Source organism: Athene noctua, chromosome 4 (genome assembly GCF_965140245.1).
Source record: "Athene noctua chromosome 4, bAthNoc1.hap1.1, whole genome shotgun sequence".
In the NCBI taxonomy this organism is placed as follows: Eukaryota; Metazoa; Chordata; class Aves; order Strigiformes; family Strigidae; genus Athene; species Athene noctua.
Window position 1 is genome coordinate 40,894,266 of NC_134040.1, and position 18,217 is coordinate 40,912,482.

At 36.2% G+C, this 18,217-nt stretch overlaps 1 protein-coding gene across 3 annotated transcripts in view; it reads right to left on the reverse strand.

Annotated features, from left to right (window-relative positions):
- Positions 1-12,905: 12,905 nt before the first annotated feature.
- The window catches only part of PCDH10 (protocadherin 10), a 32,121-nt gene continuing 26,809 nt past the window's right edge, over positions 12,906-18,217 (reverse strand). The window contains exons 5-7 of one of the 3 annotated variants that reach the window (XM_074905090.1): positions 17,878-17,973; positions 15,816-15,890; positions 12,906-13,486 (exon numbers count right to left, since the gene is read on the reverse strand). In XM_074905090.1, the coding sequence (XP_074761191.1) occupies positions 15,856-15,890; positions 17,878-17,973 (131 nt within the window). In that variant the 3' untranslated portion in view covers positions 12,906-13,486; positions 15,816-15,855. The remainder of the gene's footprint in view (positions 13,487-15,815; positions 15,891-17,877; positions 17,974-18,217) is intronic. The other 2 variants (XM_074905091.1, XM_074905092.1) reach the window with 2 other exon arrangements.

Here is an 18,217-nt window from a genome sequence, read left to right on the forward strand (position 1 = left end):
GGCTCCTAAGACTGAGTTTATTGTATTGAAGTTTTGGTGTTTAAATGTATCATCAAAATTTGGAGCATAATTATCTTTAGCTCCCTCTCAGCCAGGTAAGAGGCACCAGCACTCGTGTCAGTGCTGCTTCAATTTCGGCTTCCCCTCATACTCTTTCTCTTTCCCTGTATTATTTAGCACCTTACTGCTATATCCTAATGAGGTCACTTAATGTCGATGTCTGAACTTGGATGAGATGGATCTGGGCTATGACATACAACCACGACTCAAACTTGTGAATTTCCAAAAGGTCAGCCACACCTTAACTTCAGCATTTTGTCTTCATTAGTTCTGAAGGCTGTGAGTCCCTGAACAGATCTCTGGTCTTACACAAGTACTGAAACTCTGGGCTTAATATTCCTGTGGAAAAAAGTTATAATCTTCAACTTTTTCAGCCCTGCTCATCGTCTGCCATCAGGCCATCTTTCTTACACATCTTTTATGAAGCACCACTGAATTTCAGTACTGTATAGATTAGGTTCGCACTTCTCATTATTGGGTATTTTCCCTCGTGTTTGTCTAAATTCTGCTGTTGACTTTCATCATTAAACTGCAAGACCAGTATGATGAGGGCATCTTTTATTAGTGTGTCTGTGCATTCACTACTACAAGCAGCTCTGCCTACGAATGGGTCTCCTATGTGCTATTGTTTTACCAATACTGATGAATAAAAATCTGATGTCCACACCAAAGTATGAGTAAGAAAAGGTATTTTGTCCCTGTACTGATACACTGCATGCATTTCATTAATCAGCAACTCACATACAATATGAATCAAAATTTTTGTGATACATGCAAATAATCTATATATTTATATACATATAAAAAAATATATATATTATATATAATACAGAATGTCAAGTATATTTGCATGGGAACATTGGATGGTGTCAATTTGTAACCCATGCTAAAACTAAAACAAAAATTCAAGACTCTGCTGCAGGTATTTTACATATAATAAAAATCGGGATCTTAAATTTTTCTTTTACACTGATACCAGTGGGATATCTGAGCTCTGGGCTTGTGTACAATCAATTCAATTGTCATGGTGAGTGGTTAAAAAACCACTGCCAAAGAGTGCAAGCCATCTGATGAATAGTTACTGAGCTGGGAGAAGAGCAAAGATTTTTTAAAAAGTAAAAACTTTGGTTCTCTGAGAGTGAGATAAACAGATTTGCTGACAAGTTTATGCAAAACACATAGAAGGAGCAAAATAATTTCTAGAGATGTTACAAAATCTAAAGAATAGATGAAAGCATTTTGTCGATGATGTGTTTATTAAAGATTCTGAATTCTGGAGAAGTGATCCATCTAACAAAGAGAAAGAAATGCTGTGCAGAGATTAGGAACAAAAGGGAAGGATCTTTCTTGAAGAGTGACAGGCCATCAAGGAAAGACACTTTCCAGTGAAGTGCTAACAGATGTAGCAGGTGAGACTCAATCAGTTGAAAGGTACCCAATCTACAAACAAGAGGAATTCAACACTGTTTCATGCATAAGTTCCTACCTGCAAAACAGTGCTCAGCATGGATTGCATAAATATGTAGCTAAGGGAGGAAGAAAAATTCACGTACCTTCCCAGTAGACATTGTAAATGTATCTTGTGTTTGTTGAACAAAGAAAGCTTAACATTGAAATAAAGATGATGGAAATACTGCATCCACAACTGTGGGAGAAAGGAAGTCAGACTCTTTTTTAATGTACTAACTTTTGAAAAAAAAACAAGTATACTTGGCACCCTTTGACCTCTGGTTGCTCAGAAATTTTTAAAATCAGTCTTTGGAGACATGAAGTATTATTAGATAAAAAATACATTCAACAACTAACATTTTCGGTTGTGAGTTGGGAAGGAGCCACTCTCCAGCCTGAGTATAGACCAAGTGACAGATCCATAGGAATGGCCTGCTCCCCAGTTCGTTTAAAGAAAGGTACCCAAAAAGCAGCTTCACAGTGAAGTCCCAGTGAAGTGAGCTCACTGTGCTAAGAAGCAGATGGTGTTATCCCCCAAAAAGGAGAGTTAGCTGTAACCTTCTGAAACTCCAACCTTTTGTTTATTGTAGTAACTATTGCACGACATAAGCACACGTAAACAATCCCAATAAAAGTGCCTGACATTAAAAGCATTTTCCATTCACTTTTTGAGAGGCAATACACAATACAGATTCTGACAGAAGTACTGAGATAGGTAAATGATCCTTATACAGCATTTGCCCCGTATTCTTTTTACAACATTTTGAGATTCACTCACCACCTGTACTGTCTATACCACTCCATTTCTATTTCATTTTACTTTCTTCCCCTAAAGAATGAAGCCCTCATTTTTGTCTGTGTATATTTATCCCCTCCAATGCTGACTACCACTCTTTCTGATCATGACAGCTGCTGGTGATTTAACATACAAATGGCAGCCAGAAATCAGCAGGCCACAGAGTGTCATTTGTTATGCTATTTTGTCTTTGACTCTCCACACTCTAAGGGCAATAAAGAGAAGGATGGTACTGATATAATTCAAGGTGATGAGCAGATTCTTCTAACTTGAATGGGCTTCTTGTGATCTTCCATATTATTTAAGGGTTCAAAGCCTTCTGAGATTTTGATCTTTTAAGAAAGACATTTCTCCCAATTTAGCTTCTGTATGTTGAGTAAGTGCAGGGGAAATACAACAGGGTGTTAAAATACAAGATCAATCCAGAGAGGTATTCTCATCAGCAGCAAGACAGAACAGTCTCTGTTGCTCTCTTCTTCTTCAAAAGCCCTAAGGGGAACACAAATCCTGGGAATAGGATGGGAGCAGGGAGAGATCTTCAATTCTAGCAATATAGTCTGGAAGCGATATAGTCCGGATAACTGCTGAAAAATTGACAAACTTCTGGTATAATCACCTTATATTAAGCGTGCAGAGTGATTAATTCAGATATCCTTTCATACTATCTCATTTCCTCTCGAAGTTGTGAGTTCTGTGCTATGACTTTGAGAGGGACAACCCTGTATTTCACTTTTTAGTTCAGTTTGCATTAATTGATTATTTATGTACATTCACTCAACTATAAAATAGTAGTTCTACATAGATGTTTGGTATTTTGATTAATGGGTCAGTTTACCTTCTTTAAAATGGACCTGGGCAGGGCAAGATGTTCACCTATAGTAGACTGGAATTGCACAAATATACACTAGGCTAAGAACCTACCTTTATTCTCCTTGGTTTATTTAGACTAAACTGGAACTGACATAGGATTTTACTTGCACACCAACAAGTGTACAAAATTCTTCAAATGAATTTATTTTCATATGCCTCCTACAGCTTCTCTCATTATCTTACTTGTTCAGGGTACTGTCAGGCCAATTTAAGTGTCTTGGAGGGGGAGGAGATTGGGGAAAGAGGGAGAGATGGAATTGTTATAAGTACAAGGTTTTTCTTTGTAAGAGCAAACCTCTCTCTTTGTAAGAGCAAAGGACCTTGAGTAACATCAGTGACAACATATGCACAGGAAATTTTCTTGTTTATTTGAAACAGCTATTATTCTGCAGTCTAAATACTCTAGTATTTTACAATAACATAGCATCAAGGAAATAAAATTATCAAGACAAAACTCCATCTCAGAATGAAATATTCCTTTTTCCATACTCTTTGGAATCTCTCTTTTACAGCAGAGGCATGTTGTGCCTGGCATTAGTACAGTCTGTAAAAACAGGGTAGGGAAATGTGTATTGGTAATGGCATTCAACGTGCTGATCCTGCAGCAAGGCAGAATTGAGAATGATGACCTCCCAGTGTCAGGGTGCTGAGGGGCTGGGGGCTCCCTTGGGACGGGGGCTCACCAGGGGCATCAGGGCAGGGCCCATCCCACTGCCCCAGCCAGAAGTAGGGCAGGTAAAAAACAGCCAGGGACAGCCCCAGCCCTGGGCATGAGGCACCTGCCCAAGGACAGGGCTGGGCCAAGGAAGGGCTGGAACACTGGCCCATGGGTGGAGGTCAGCATCAGGCCCAGTGAGGGGAAGCAGGGTGAGACGCAGCCCCAGGATGTCTGAGGCCACTGAAGTGGTCCAAAGGACCCAGAGGATGGTTCAAATCTTCTTTTTATACCAGCAATTCAGTAAGCCATATTCTTATGTTTCCTCTGTGTCTCTTCAGTTTATGATGCTAGTGTGTGGGTACTTATTCCAGGGAAATGCCAAAGAAGTATTGCTTCCCAACTTAATTGGTACAGTAATTCTGTTGTCAACAATAAGATAACTTAGGAAAGACTTACCTTCCAGAAATTTACCCATTTTCCCAGAATCTCTGAGCTTTTCAACATCTGCCATCTAAATATCAGGTGAGTCCTTCCCAGTAATGCATTCTGTTAGTGTAAGATTTTTAGACTTCCCTTACCACCATCATGTCCAAGTATTTTCTGATAATACAGTCATCTATATGACTAACATGCCAGGTGTGGTTTGCTCTCTTGATCTCTCCTTTTGGCAAGAGGGCAAGCTAACGGTCCTGTTATATGCCTAGTGTCACTCAGCATGTCAACTACAAATACCTACCGAGCAAAAATTTGTTTACAATACTAAATACTCACTGGAAAGCAAGTAAATGAGTCTACATTTAACCAATGATTAGCTGTAGAAGTTGGCATGCATGCTTAGTTCCTGCACCAAGAGATGTTTAAATGCTTTTGTAGAACAGCAAAACAGGGGATAACCCTCCAACTTGCTGTTTAGAAACTTCTAAGCCGGATATGGATGCAGAAATTATCTGAGATGAAGAGAACTGAATACAGATTTCTCACATCCTGAAAAAATATTCCAAAACTCCCACCATCTGCTCTGGAAATCTTAGGTACTTAGTTTTTAACATCTTAACAAACATCTTAACAAAATAGGATAGCATTTTTAAGTATTCTGGGAAGAAATATATTGAACAGAAAACTACCAGAGAAAGAAATGCTAATAGAGGCCCTTTTTATATCATACTGATTGTAGTATTTGCCCATGGTATGGGCCACTGAGGACAAATGCCTTATTTATATGATGGGGTCTAGACCCAGGGTTTTTTTTACCCAACCCTCCCTAATCATCAAGTCCAAAAGGATTTAGGCTCTGAGTGGGAAGATGAAGAGCTCTCCATTTTTTCTCTTTGAAGGTGGCCCATTTAGCAAAAAATAATTATACATTCTTTTGACAGAGGGACCAAGGGCACCAAATTATATATTACTCTATAGATTACTAGTTAGCTCATTAACCTGCATGTGGGGAGATGTCGGTATTGTAGCACCCATGTGGTTTTACATTATTTTATATTATAAACACTGTTGTTGTAGTGGGTTTTTTCTTATTATTTTGATTTAGGAAAAAGGTTCTATTTCCACCTCTGCAATAGAATGCATTATGAAATTTCTCAGTTATGCTTCAGTAAAATAAGGATAGTGTTACAGGCATCTGTTTAACACTGGAGTATATTTTGCTTACTAATAATGGATATAAAGTGCACAGAACAGTAGTTAATAGAAATCTAATTTTGAAATAAATGTGGCGGTTTTTTTCAATTTCCAGCTATGCACAGATTTTCCAGTTCTCAGGGTTATTTTTTGGATGAGACTTTTGGTTTTGTTTTTTTCCTGAAGCTTTACATCTGTGCATATTAGTAATGTGTTCAGTGAAGTTGTAGTTTTCACTCTGAAAATGATGAATTAAACACCTGACCAGTTTGCACACAAATGGTAGTTTCCAGTTTAGATAGAAAGGGAACAGGAAAGAAATTTCCCCAGTCCAGTAAAACACTTTTCAGACTTCAAATATTTTCTATTACTCCTTTTCATGTCTTTATCCTTGAACAGTGAAGGTCTGGAAATTATTTATATAAAAAAGAAAAAAGGTAAACTACCTGCTTGTGCCTGGATTTTTTTCTGGGTAAGCGGTACTTGTTGCATAAGATTTACTAATAAAACAGAATTTTATTTCACTAATAAAAGATGAAATTAATTCCTGTGTTGTCACACAAGAAGTGACAACAGGAATTAAAGTCACAAAATTAAACCCAGAAACCTTAATATTAGTTTCTATATGATAAGTGCTAATTGATCTCCACCTATAACTATAAAGGTAGAATTGAAAAGTTAGGCTGGTAGGTCTGTTACTTAACTATCGATAATGCCAGGAACCCCCCAAAACCAGCTGACATAAATGGTGAAAAGCACAATGAAGTAACACATCCATTAAAAAGTAGCATTTGAAGCAGAATATGACAATATATCTGGGAAGGAATTTGTAAATTGTTGAGTTTTCACAATAGGGTGAGAAAGCTTCCTGGGGGTTTGATTCTGGGGGCTCAGGGCTCAGCACCAGTGCAGCCAAGGGTGGTCCCATCCTACTGGGGGCTGTGGGGAGAGGCTCCTTAACGTGTTGTGGGGTGGATGTGGCCAGGGCCCACCCCCAGCCCAGCTGTCCCAGGGCTGTGTCTGACCCTGGTTCCCTGTGCTGGGCCTGATCCTGACCCCCACCCGTGGGCCAACAGCGCATCTTGGCTTCAGCCCATCCCTGGCCCCAGGGAGATGCCAGATGCCAGGGTTGTCCCCCACTGTCCCCTGGAAATAGGTGTAAGAAAGAATATGACACTTCACATGCCATTATTTTTCAACTCAGCTGTGATTGATTAATTTAAATGTGTACTTGGAGTGTCAAGGAGCGATTTGTTTTATATTTGGGGGGTTTTGTTTGTTAGTTTGTTTAACAGATTGATTCCAGAAGCTAAGTGAGGTTTAATGATATCATTACAAGGTATAGTGCATTTTCTCCCTAGATTATATTAACTAACCTTTTACTTCGAGCACTCTGTCTCTCTTCTCTTTGTTGACAGAACATAAATCAAACCAAGCCTCTCACAAAGACTGAATGGCCGTGAGCTCCAAGGGCATCATTTCGCCTCATCTTCAGGGGCCTGAGCAGGAGAATGTTTGCTTGAATTCTTTTTTTTTTTTTTTTTTTTTTTTTTTGCATATAGCATAAGCCACAACAAATATATTGCTCTCACGGTGAAATTTTTCTCTTTTGTGATATTTATGTTCCTGAACAAAGCACTATTTAAATACCAATTAACATCATCTGTGAGACTAGGAAAAGCAGAGAACATTCTCTCTCTCTCCTCTCTTCTTCACAGAGAAACAGTGCCACACCACTGCTCTTCTGTCAGCATCCCATAAAGTTTCTGCCCTAAATTATTCCAATACCTGTCTAGAAAAGCTGTAGTGATGGAGATGGAATTACTAGGTAATTTTGACATCAGATTTCATCTAGGTCTTTTTTCTCTTTCATTCTCATCAAATGGGAGTATTCTCCTTACAGCGAGGGGAACATGCAAGCCTTTCAGAGGACTGCTTTTATACTCCAAGTGTAAGACCAGAAAAGATGATGGGCAACATCTTTCAGTCTAGGTCTGAAAGGAGATAATGTGCTTAGGATCTGTTTGTTACCTTCCAAAGCAAAACTTTCTGAAACATTCATTGTTGAGGTTGATATTTTCTTTGCTTGCTTTGCTTACATTTGCCAATAGTTCTGGCAGTGTAAGAATACTCTGCTCCAATGAATTTTTAATTGTCTGCCCTTCTGCATAGAAAAGAGATGAATCTACCTTTTTAGATAGATTCTGCATTTCTGTCTTTGTGTTGTTCAAAAATCACTTAACTTCTTGCGATATTTTGCTTTGAGAGAAAATTATTAGAACATGTCTGTTTTAAACTGGCACATAGCCATGTACAAATTTCCAAGCTTGATTGCACAGTTTGTTAGAAGCAGAGCTAGTGAAGTTTCCCCTTTTCTGGTGTCAAATAATTTTATTGTAGGCTGCTCTTCCTTAAAAAATGCATGTGCATAAAGAAAGAAATTAAAACTTACTTTTACTCTCCTTCAAATCACTGTGGCTTGGGCCATTGCCTTTAATGGAATTAGGCTCTGATGCATATACAGTTCAGTTTTGCAACCTGAATGTTTGGATCTAAGACTTATAAAACTTAAAGTTGGTTTGGTGATATTCTCTTTATCATGTCATAAGGCTTTTTTATAGAATACATTACTCTTCATCACTAGTGTGACTCAAAGAGGAGTTATCCAAAATATACTTTTAAATTGAGCATCAGATAAACTTTAGTGTTTGAAATACATGTATTTGGAAGCATACTGTTTCATTAATTGGTTGTCTTAACTCAATTTTCCATATTGTATAATAGACATTAATATTTCAGTATATATTCACCTATATATTTTCTTCAGTAAGAATGGTAAATGTTATCTGAATCCTGTTTGCCATTTTTTAATACCTTCTGTTTGACTCCCGTGGTTAACATCCAGAGGATGCTTTAATCAGTGCTGACACAGCGAACAAGAAAGCTTTAGCACAGTATGTTTCATCTTGACTCAGCAAGATTTCCAGCACTCACATTTATACATTTTTGACGGGATGATTCCTAAATGAAGCATTTGCCTTCTGCAGAACTACACCCACATAGATTTCATTTTTCCTGATATCTGTCAATATCATGAACTTTATTAACAAATTCAAATTCAAAAACAATTTCAATTCAAGAAAGCTGTCCAAGTTAGTTCTTGCTCATTTCTTACATATGAGGATATCTACAAAAACACAGATGCTCAACAATGGATTTTAATGGATGTGTGTATTTGTTTATATGTATGTATCCATTTCATACCAAGACAGATTAGCAGATTAGAGACAAAATAAAATGAAGGAGCTCTTTAAGAAGAATTTGAGCTCTGATTGTAGGGATCAGTGCAATGGATCTAACTCACAGTTTCAGAATTTCTCATAGCATAATATTATAATAAAGTCATACTGGCTGTCTTTTACATTACTGCAAATAGAATAAACAACTTTCTATTCTTTATAGAAGTCTGATGCCAATGTTTTGCAATCAAATTGCAATAACTAAACGTGTATCAGAGATGCTTATTTTGGCCCCTATGCCTTTGTATAGATTTTAATTCAAAAGTCCAAATGCCATAAAACTCGAGACTTGAACATGAAACAATGGAAAGATATGATCAGCTTTCTCCATATAAGACATACAAATATTTAACCACCTTGCAAAATTGCAATGAAAATTTATCAGCCTAGGAAGACTATCTATTTATCCACCCTTTACCCTGAGGAATGACAGTACTTAAAAAAAGGGGGGAAAAAAAGCCTACTATGAGCAGGTAAAATCTTGAAAGTCAAATACTGAAATGTGTGCTTGGTTGTGGCTATAATGCACAAAGAAGGGGCTGAATTCAAATCTTGAATGCAAAGCTCCATTCTACACTAAGGAACAAGTCTAACTTTGTAGTATCATAAATGTGTTTCTACCCTTCTCTTTGCATTTACTGATAGGAGCATACTCCTGTAAGAAAAAATCCAGTGGCAATTTACCAGATTTTGAACTATCATTATATACACATACACACATATCTCCCCCCACACATATATAATAACTATAATGCAGGAAGCATAATCTTTACAAATTGTATTTATCTGCGCATTGTCATTCCACTTAATTTGGCAACAATACTGATGAAGAATTACTACACCTTGTTCAAATCAGCTGAGAATATATTAACGGAAACACCTTTTTTTTTTTTTCTTTCTTTCTCTCAATAGGCAGCTTAGTAAAAACTTGCATTAAGAAACTGGAATTTTATTTCAAGTAGTGAAATGTTTTAGTATTTCTAAGTTTTGGAAGAATCTGTCTGGAATAAATTAAGGTCTGGTTTTGAAGAAATTAAATAGGCAAGCTGCTTAGAAATCTATTGCTACATTTCTAAATCAGGAAATTAAAAAAAAAAAAAATATTTACAGATCAGATTCCATTTTTGCTACCCTTTATAAGATCCTTTCTTCTGTGTTGGAACTCTAATTTACTCCAAAGGCAGTTCTTCACACAGACAGCTTGTCCTCTTATGCTCATAAATTGTAAATTTAAACACTAAATATTGCTTTTGATACCTAATTGAAGGACAGAACATTCTTATCCCTATAGCTGTGTACAGATGACATCCTCTAAAGCTTAGCATGCCCTACGAGGAACGTTATAGAACAACAGGACTGAAAGGCTAGTCCATGCTTTTCTCTGAGACAAGTTTAAGTACACTTATATCATCCCTGACAGGTATTTTTTGAACTATTTTTGAAAACTTTAAACGACTGAGATTTCAGAATTTTCTTTTCCCAGGTTATGGGTATAGATATTTCCCCTTAATATCCAATCTAAAAATTTTTCGACTACTTCAGTTTACTTTTGTGTCCAATATGCAAATCAGAGTCCTTAGACATTTGCATCACATATGCTTAAAGGAAGAGGCAAATACAATAGCTAATGTTTAAAGGCATTTACGTACCTATCACTGCAGATAGGCAACACAGTAGCATGATGAAATATATGGGAGATGCTGAATAATTCAATTTCAATGGGAGTTGACTGGATGCAACAGGTATCTTCCCCACTAAAACAAAGAAACAGGAGAAATTGAGCCTTTGTACTGCCCAATATGTTTCTCAGCACTTCTCTTGGGACACAGCAGCTATGTACTGTTTTTTAATGTGTCCTAAAGCTTGTGTCATCAAATGTTATCATACTAAAATTCACAGTGAGCTAAAGAAATCAGCAAGTTTTAAATATCTCGGGAGCCCAGGCTGTAGTACTTAAAAACTTCCTTTTACTCAACAGTTCTGCATCCTATCATGATTCCTTCTGGGACTCTCCAATGAACTCCGAAGGATTTCTGTGCATACACGAACCAGGGTCTACATTATTTAACATTAAAAAAAAAAAAAAAAAAAAGGTATGTGTATCACATACCCATGGAAAGAGTTCAGTTATGGAAAGGAAGGACAAGGTATGATACCATTAAGTTTTTCAGAAAAAACGGCATGCAAAATGTGAAGGCAGTTTCATTAAATAAAACCACTTCAACTATCCATGAAATAGAAAGGAAAAACATTTCCTTTTCCTCCAAAGACTGAAAAAATCCTTAATTTACAGTACATGTCTAATATTAAAGAGATACTTAGAAATAAAAAACAGTTCTAATAAGGGTAAGGACTCTCTTGCTTTAAAAACAGAAAATAATTTAACAAACTCCTTTAAATGAAGTATTTGTCACAAATTTCATTGCTTTTCTTCATAAAATCAACAAAGCTTGTAGGCGACCAAAAGTCCTGCTACCTACAGCTAAAGACACATTTCACTGTTGTGTTTGCTCAAATCAATAGTGATTGTTGGTGCTTTTTTTTTGATTGTGTTTTGTATAATATATATACATTTTAAAGGGATCCCACAAAATATTTTGTAGTTATACAAATGTGCTAGACGTACACATTAAAAGTGTTTAACAAGCAGATTTTTTTTTGTTCAGAGTATTAACTTCAGGGCTCAGTCCAGTAGCTATTTGTATAAAGAGCTCTCACAAGTTGATCAGGAGTTTTACTTGAATCCATAGCAGGATGGCTTCCATACAGATAATTTATATGCTTCTATCTAATAGAAACTGTCATTATAAACAACAACAAAATATCAAAAGGAAGAAACCCAAACTCTATTATGACATGGAAGTTGCTAAATTCAGCTTCTCACACATTCATCCTGTGGCAGTATTGGCGGGGTTATCAGAATTTCTATATAACGGCACGACCCAAATTGCACTGCCATCTGAGAGCTTTTCTCTTGTCTTACTTAATATTGAATCATCGCTGGGAATTTGTTCAAATTTGGCTAGACATTAGTTGATAACACAGTGTTCTTTCATTTGTTTTCAATACTTGACATATTAAGATACAGTTGGGAAAAAAACACAATACAAAAAAAAAAAGAAAAAAACATTTTACTAGATCTTTACATTTAGTAAATGGTACTTAAACTCTATGGACATGAAAGGAATTTTAAACTTTACCTTTTAAATTTTACCTTCTTCAATATTTCATAGAAAAGAAGTGCTCTAAGTTACCATTTCAAACCACAGAATTATTACAGAACATAAAGGTTATATGTGAGGGCTTAATCCTTTTCCCAACCAAGATGGTATCCAACCCCATTTTAACTCCAATGGGAGAGGGGTCAGCTGAGAATGTGCCATGTTCCTAATTTCCCATTTCCTTTGTGATAAAAGAGTCAATATTTTGGCATATATTTTGCCTTTGTAATTTGAATTCTATCAACAACTATTCCTAGCCACAAGAGAAATATTTTTAGGCAATATATTTGTATAGTTTCACAAAACTATGTCAGAGAGAGATGTGTGGGTGTTTGTGTGTGTGTATGTATGTATATATGTATGTATGCATACTCATGAGTTTGGGATGATTTTCTTAAAATACTTAACTTCACTTACATTATATCTTACATTGCAAAATGTACAGACACCCAGTGTTCTTTTTAACAACATATACAGGTGAGTTTATAGAGCCTTATAAAACATTTTGTGATTCCAAATTAAAAACCATAGAAATATAATCAAAATAATGGAGAGTGATTTATACCTCTGATAGTACATAGCGCTCATTCTGGTAATATTGACAGCTGCATCTTTGGCATTGAAAATTCATTACAACTTTTAGACAAAATGTTGTTGCTTACAGCTTTTTTTTTTTTTTTTTTTTAAACAAGAAAAACAGGATTGACCAAAATACGAATATTGGGGAAGTACTATTAAAGGTTTATTTTATTTTTGTTTTTAGCAAGGATAGCTTAGGAACCCTGAATTACCTTCTCACTTTAGTGTATGGTGTAGACTGTATGAATCCATTTAAAAATCAACTAAGTTGTACCACGTTTTTCGGAAAATTATATATAATATAATATATATATTTTATATTTATTTAGAAGCTTTGAAATAGTACAGTAAACACTTTGCAACACGGTGTATAAACTACAGAATGTCTCTGATAATTTTGTGGGTCCTCAGTTAACAACATTTTTATGACCCACAGGTGAAAAGAACATGATCACAATCTCTCTTGTAAAGTTGGAATAGTTTGGGGAACACTTGATCACACAAAAATAATATAAAACAGTCAAGTTTAAAACAGTGATATTGCATTTATAATGCACATTTCTTTTATCTGTACGATTGGCTTCTTGTGGTGAATATAAACATCTAAAGGGCTCAGTGACATTTTGGAGAGAGAAAGATATATAGTGCTGTAAACAGGCACACACTGATCAGAGAGGCAAGATCAGTTGCCTCTGAAGTTTCTACAGTTCTACACATTTCAACTCATTTCTCAGGCCTGCTGAGAGCAATTAGGTCCTATTGTTGGCCATGATGTCTCCAACAGCACACAAATCCTTCAGTTACACAGAACTGGATGGCCAAGATAATGAAGTTGAAAGTTGATGCTTTTTGTTGGTCGACTTTTGTGCAAATCATGCTGCTTCAGGTAAGTCCTGTAGAAGTGACTAGCATATCCTTTTCCGTGCTGCAGGAAAGAAAGACAGACACTTCTGAGAGAAAAAAAAATAAATATCAGTCTCCAACAGTTTTTAGGTTTAGTATTTCTTAGAGTGTAGAGAAACAATCAAAACTTGTCACAAACTGTCGCTTAAAATTCCCACTGTAGCAAACAGTTTAATGCTGATTCACTTTTCAGAGAAAAGTCTTTTTTGAGGCTTGATAGCCTGAAAACCAAACTTCTCATGCTGTTTTATTATTCTGCCTAACATGTCATGGCAAGTATTCCAATGTGCCTATACAGAATCAGTATAAGAACAAGGCAAATAGTCAGACTTGCAGGTTCAATATTATTGGAATTTCCAAGCCTATATTTTAGTAGTTCAGCTTGTCATTTGAAGCAAGATCTAGAATCCCCCAAAGATTCAGAAGCCAGTTTTCATTCTCTTTCAAAGTGAACCATTATCCTCATCACCAAATGACCCTTTAGTCTGGTTTGACAGAGATGAAAAAATGGTGCATTAGTGCTACAATTCAAATTTCAGCATTTACTGTCAGGCTGGAAATTAACTCGTGTTACACAAATGAAGAAGGTCAATGCATTAGCAAACCCATATCCTAATCCACCAGCTGTGGTAGCTATATTACCTCAAGACACTGTCTATTTTTACTGTAATTGGGAGCAAAGGTAACAAATGATTTGTACTAGCCTTCAGAAAGACCCTGGGTTAAATTCTGATCTCAGCCACACATGAAGTTGAGACAAGGAACTAACTCACTTGCTGAAATATTATCATCATCATCATCGTTCTTTAGTAAAGCATGTAATGATAAAATCAGGTTTTACCTTAGCTCCAAATCAACTAAATCCCTACCTGAAGTTTCGTATTTTTCTGTGCATGAAGTATTACAACTAAACCAAAAAGGAATCTTAACTTTAGAATGAGTCTTTGGATGGAGCCATCCATCTATACATGTCGATGCTTGCATGCTGACACACAAACACATCCAGTCTCCGTTCCATTTAACATAAATGTATACATTAGCCATAGTTATTCACTGTATATATTTGCTAGCAAACATATTAAATGTATCTACTGTATCACAGGTAAGTTAGATTACTTACAGGAAAATGTTAACATGGGTGTTGTATGTTCGTCTAATCTAGCCTGCCTATTCCATAGGATGCATGCAGAAAAATGTGAGAAACATTTATGTAGAAGCTATCTGTTCAACATACAGACAATTGACAGACATTTTAATAACATTAAATTTAAAACATCTAATATATTATGTTTTGGATGTTTCAGTTCTGTAGCAAATTAGTAGCAGAATTAGCAAGGATTTTTAAAAGCTTCCGCAAGATAATTTTTTAACATTGTAGTTAAAATTAATGAGATCAGAATCTTCATGATGTTTTGATGCAGTATATGATCAGACCAGTCAAGTTTCTAGACATCTTTCAAAATATCTTTTAAAATATTACAAGAAACAATCAGCCCAATAATAGTAATAGCAATAACAAGACATATTTGATCTTCAAAATTTTTTCCAGAAGTTCACTTAATAATTTCAGTTTTCTTGTAAATATGTAAGTACAGTGGTCTAGATTGCTGTCTGCCATTGAAAAACTCATGCTGCAGTAAGATGCAGTAGGACTTTAATGGGAGAAAACTATACAGATACGCAGCCGGGGCAATTTCTGCTTTCATGCAGCACTACTGTCCTACTCCCTGTCTGACACAGTGCACTGGTGGTGTTGATGTGGCACTTGAGGTGCACAGCAAAATCTGTTTACAGTAAGTATTCTTTCAGATAATACAGAGATTGAGTTACTGGCTGTTTCTAGCCTTTTGACATGTAAATTAGTGCATTTTAAAATTTTCAAACTTCAGTTAATATGCTTACATTACAAAACAATTGGGGCATTTTATAGCAGTAACTAAGTATTACACATTAGGGTGCAGAACACCTGTATCTCTCTCCACCTACAAAAATCCTTGTCCCAAATCCTAAAATATCCTCTGCCAACACATAAAATGCATTGGATTTCAAAGGCAACTTTTGTCCTTCATGGGATTTTTTTCTGTATTTGCACAGAAATTTATGCGCAAGCAAATCTCTCCATGTCTATACCAGTTTCCGTCTTTTTACAGATGGGGAATATAAATCAGAGAGGTTAAATGGAAAGGAGGATGGACTTAGCTTAAAGCAGAGAGCAATGAAAAGTTCTGACATCTCTTTCTGGCTGTGTGTGTGTGCATGCATGTGTGTTCATAAATAAACTTTAATAAGAAACACTAAGCCTCTCTGTATCACAATTTCTCCATCTGTAAAATGGGAATAATATTGCTTACCTATCTCCTAGAGGTGCAGGAAGGTTTAAATCACTATTCTTTATAATCCACTTTGAGATCCAGAGATGGCAAGTGCTATAGAAATGGAAGTATCAGAGTCAGTGTAAGAGCTGGAACAAGAACACCATAATTTCTGGTGCCTAATATCTCCTCTGAGATCACAGCTCTCTCTTTCATCCCTACTTTATCTCCTGTTCCGAACTCTCAAACTAGTGCATAGGGAAACTTCAAGTCTGCATAAGCCCAGGTACTAGTCAGAAAGAGGGTTTTAATAATAAGCAGTTTCTTAATTCTGTTAATGTAACTATATTATTTGTACATATATTCTAATAGTGTTTGAGGTGAACAAGATGATTAAAGAATCCCAAGTATTCCAGTTAAAATTCTTAGGGTGCACAATTTGTGCTGTACTGACTATTGATCCTTCCCCAAAGACCTTAGCGAAGATTTTGAGTGTTACAGTAAGAGCACTCGGTGCATAAAATTTATATGGAATTGAAATTAAAATGGAAATAATACCCAGCAAAAATATATTAAGATTCATTTGTTCCTCAGTACATATTAGTAAGCCTCCCATTCATAGTGAGCTAGTTCTGTATAGACTGATGAGAAAAGACATGTAAAGACATCAGTGGTAGATGAACAGAAAAATAAATGAAAAACACTAGCATAAGAAACAGAAACACTAGCATAAGAAACAGAAAAGAGAAAATAAAGTATGCAATGATTATTCCTAGCTTATAAATCAGAAATGAACAGAAAACACTGTAAAGCCCTAGTCTCTTTAATAAATCTTCCTTTCATCCTGTTGTGAATCATCCTATTGCCTCCAAACTTAATGTCAGACTACTGCTTTACAGCCGTGAATACAGTCATATACATTTCCTCTTTTGGCAAACTCTAGTAGGGATTGCCTGTATTTGGAAGACCTTCAAACTCTCTGAACCAAAATTTTCTCCTGCTTAGTATTGCTAGCTAATCTAACTAGGATGGAGAGAAGGCCCACTGCTTCCCTCCACAGCTGGCAACCAAAGCAGCAAAAGACAACACATGCTATACCTTTTATAACTATTGCCACTTTCTCTCTACACTATATTTAAGAGCTCCATAAACTCCCACAGCATTATATCTGCTATAACAGAATGAGTGCTGAGTACCCCCAAGTGCCAACAGTCTAAAGATCCAAATGAACCCCTAGATAATAAAATCCCCAAAGAACATAAAATGCCAGGCATGCTGCTGCTCTTACAGAAATATTGCTGCTCCCCTTTCACTTAGAAGAAGACACTTGAACCTAAAAACCTCTCTTTTAAATCAAACCTATGCAACAGGAGAATGGGGAAAAGCCAGTACGTAAACTGTCATCTTGCTTCTTCAGATCCAAATTCTGTAAATTAGCACAATATCCAAGTAATATTTGTCTTCATATGGGCTTTCAGATATGGGCTTCTATGCAAGCACTCAGTGCATTGTGTTTTTTCTTGTGGGTCCCCTGTAAAAAATGTGTGCCTCCCCATGCCAAATTTATGCAGATCAGGTGGTCCCCACACAACACTGCAACTGATACAGAGATTATGGGAGGCTGTAATCTCCTGCATTCCACTCAGAAATAGCCCAGCTATTGAGGCTTTGCAGTGAATGCCTTTCACTTGTAGTGAACAATAATTTTAAAAGGCATTAATTACCTCACATACATTATGGCAATGTTGGCTTTAAATTTGCATTATTAATTTTAACTTTCTTTGTATTTTTACAGCTTGCTTTACAGTCTATATGTTAACTGTAGCAGATGAATTATTGCCCTTCGCTAAGTCCTGCTAGTTTTGACAGAGACAGGATAATTCCAGTGACAACTAACAGATTACAAATTCAGCATTCTTGTTTTAACTCAGTCCAACTGAATAGAGTCCAGGATTTAAGCAGTGGTAGAAGGTATTCTATATATAATAAGCTGGCTGTTTCAGTTAACCTGGAGCTCTAGTTCAGTTATCAGCAACTATATTTTTCAAAAGAGGTCAACAAGTGAACGGGAATGCAGAGTAAGCTACCATAGCTCCCTCACCCTTTGTAGCGGTGCATCCAGGTAAAGGGTGAGACACACGGCTGGGGCTGGGGCTGGGGGATGTAGGATGGGGATTACTCTGCTGCCACCCATGTTCTGTGGATAAAAAAGCATTCCAGTCATTGCAGGTTTCAGTTCAGTATCTTTTTCAATCCATAAAGTCAGGGTTTTTTAAAATGATCTATTACTTAAGTTTTTTAAAGCATTACTAATAATATTTTATGAAAATTCTATTAATGGCATTATAAAAAGAGATTATCTTAACCAGTCTGATAAACTTTGGTACACAAATATGAAAATAATATTTTTCTCATATATCTGTCCCTCATTAATTAGTTTA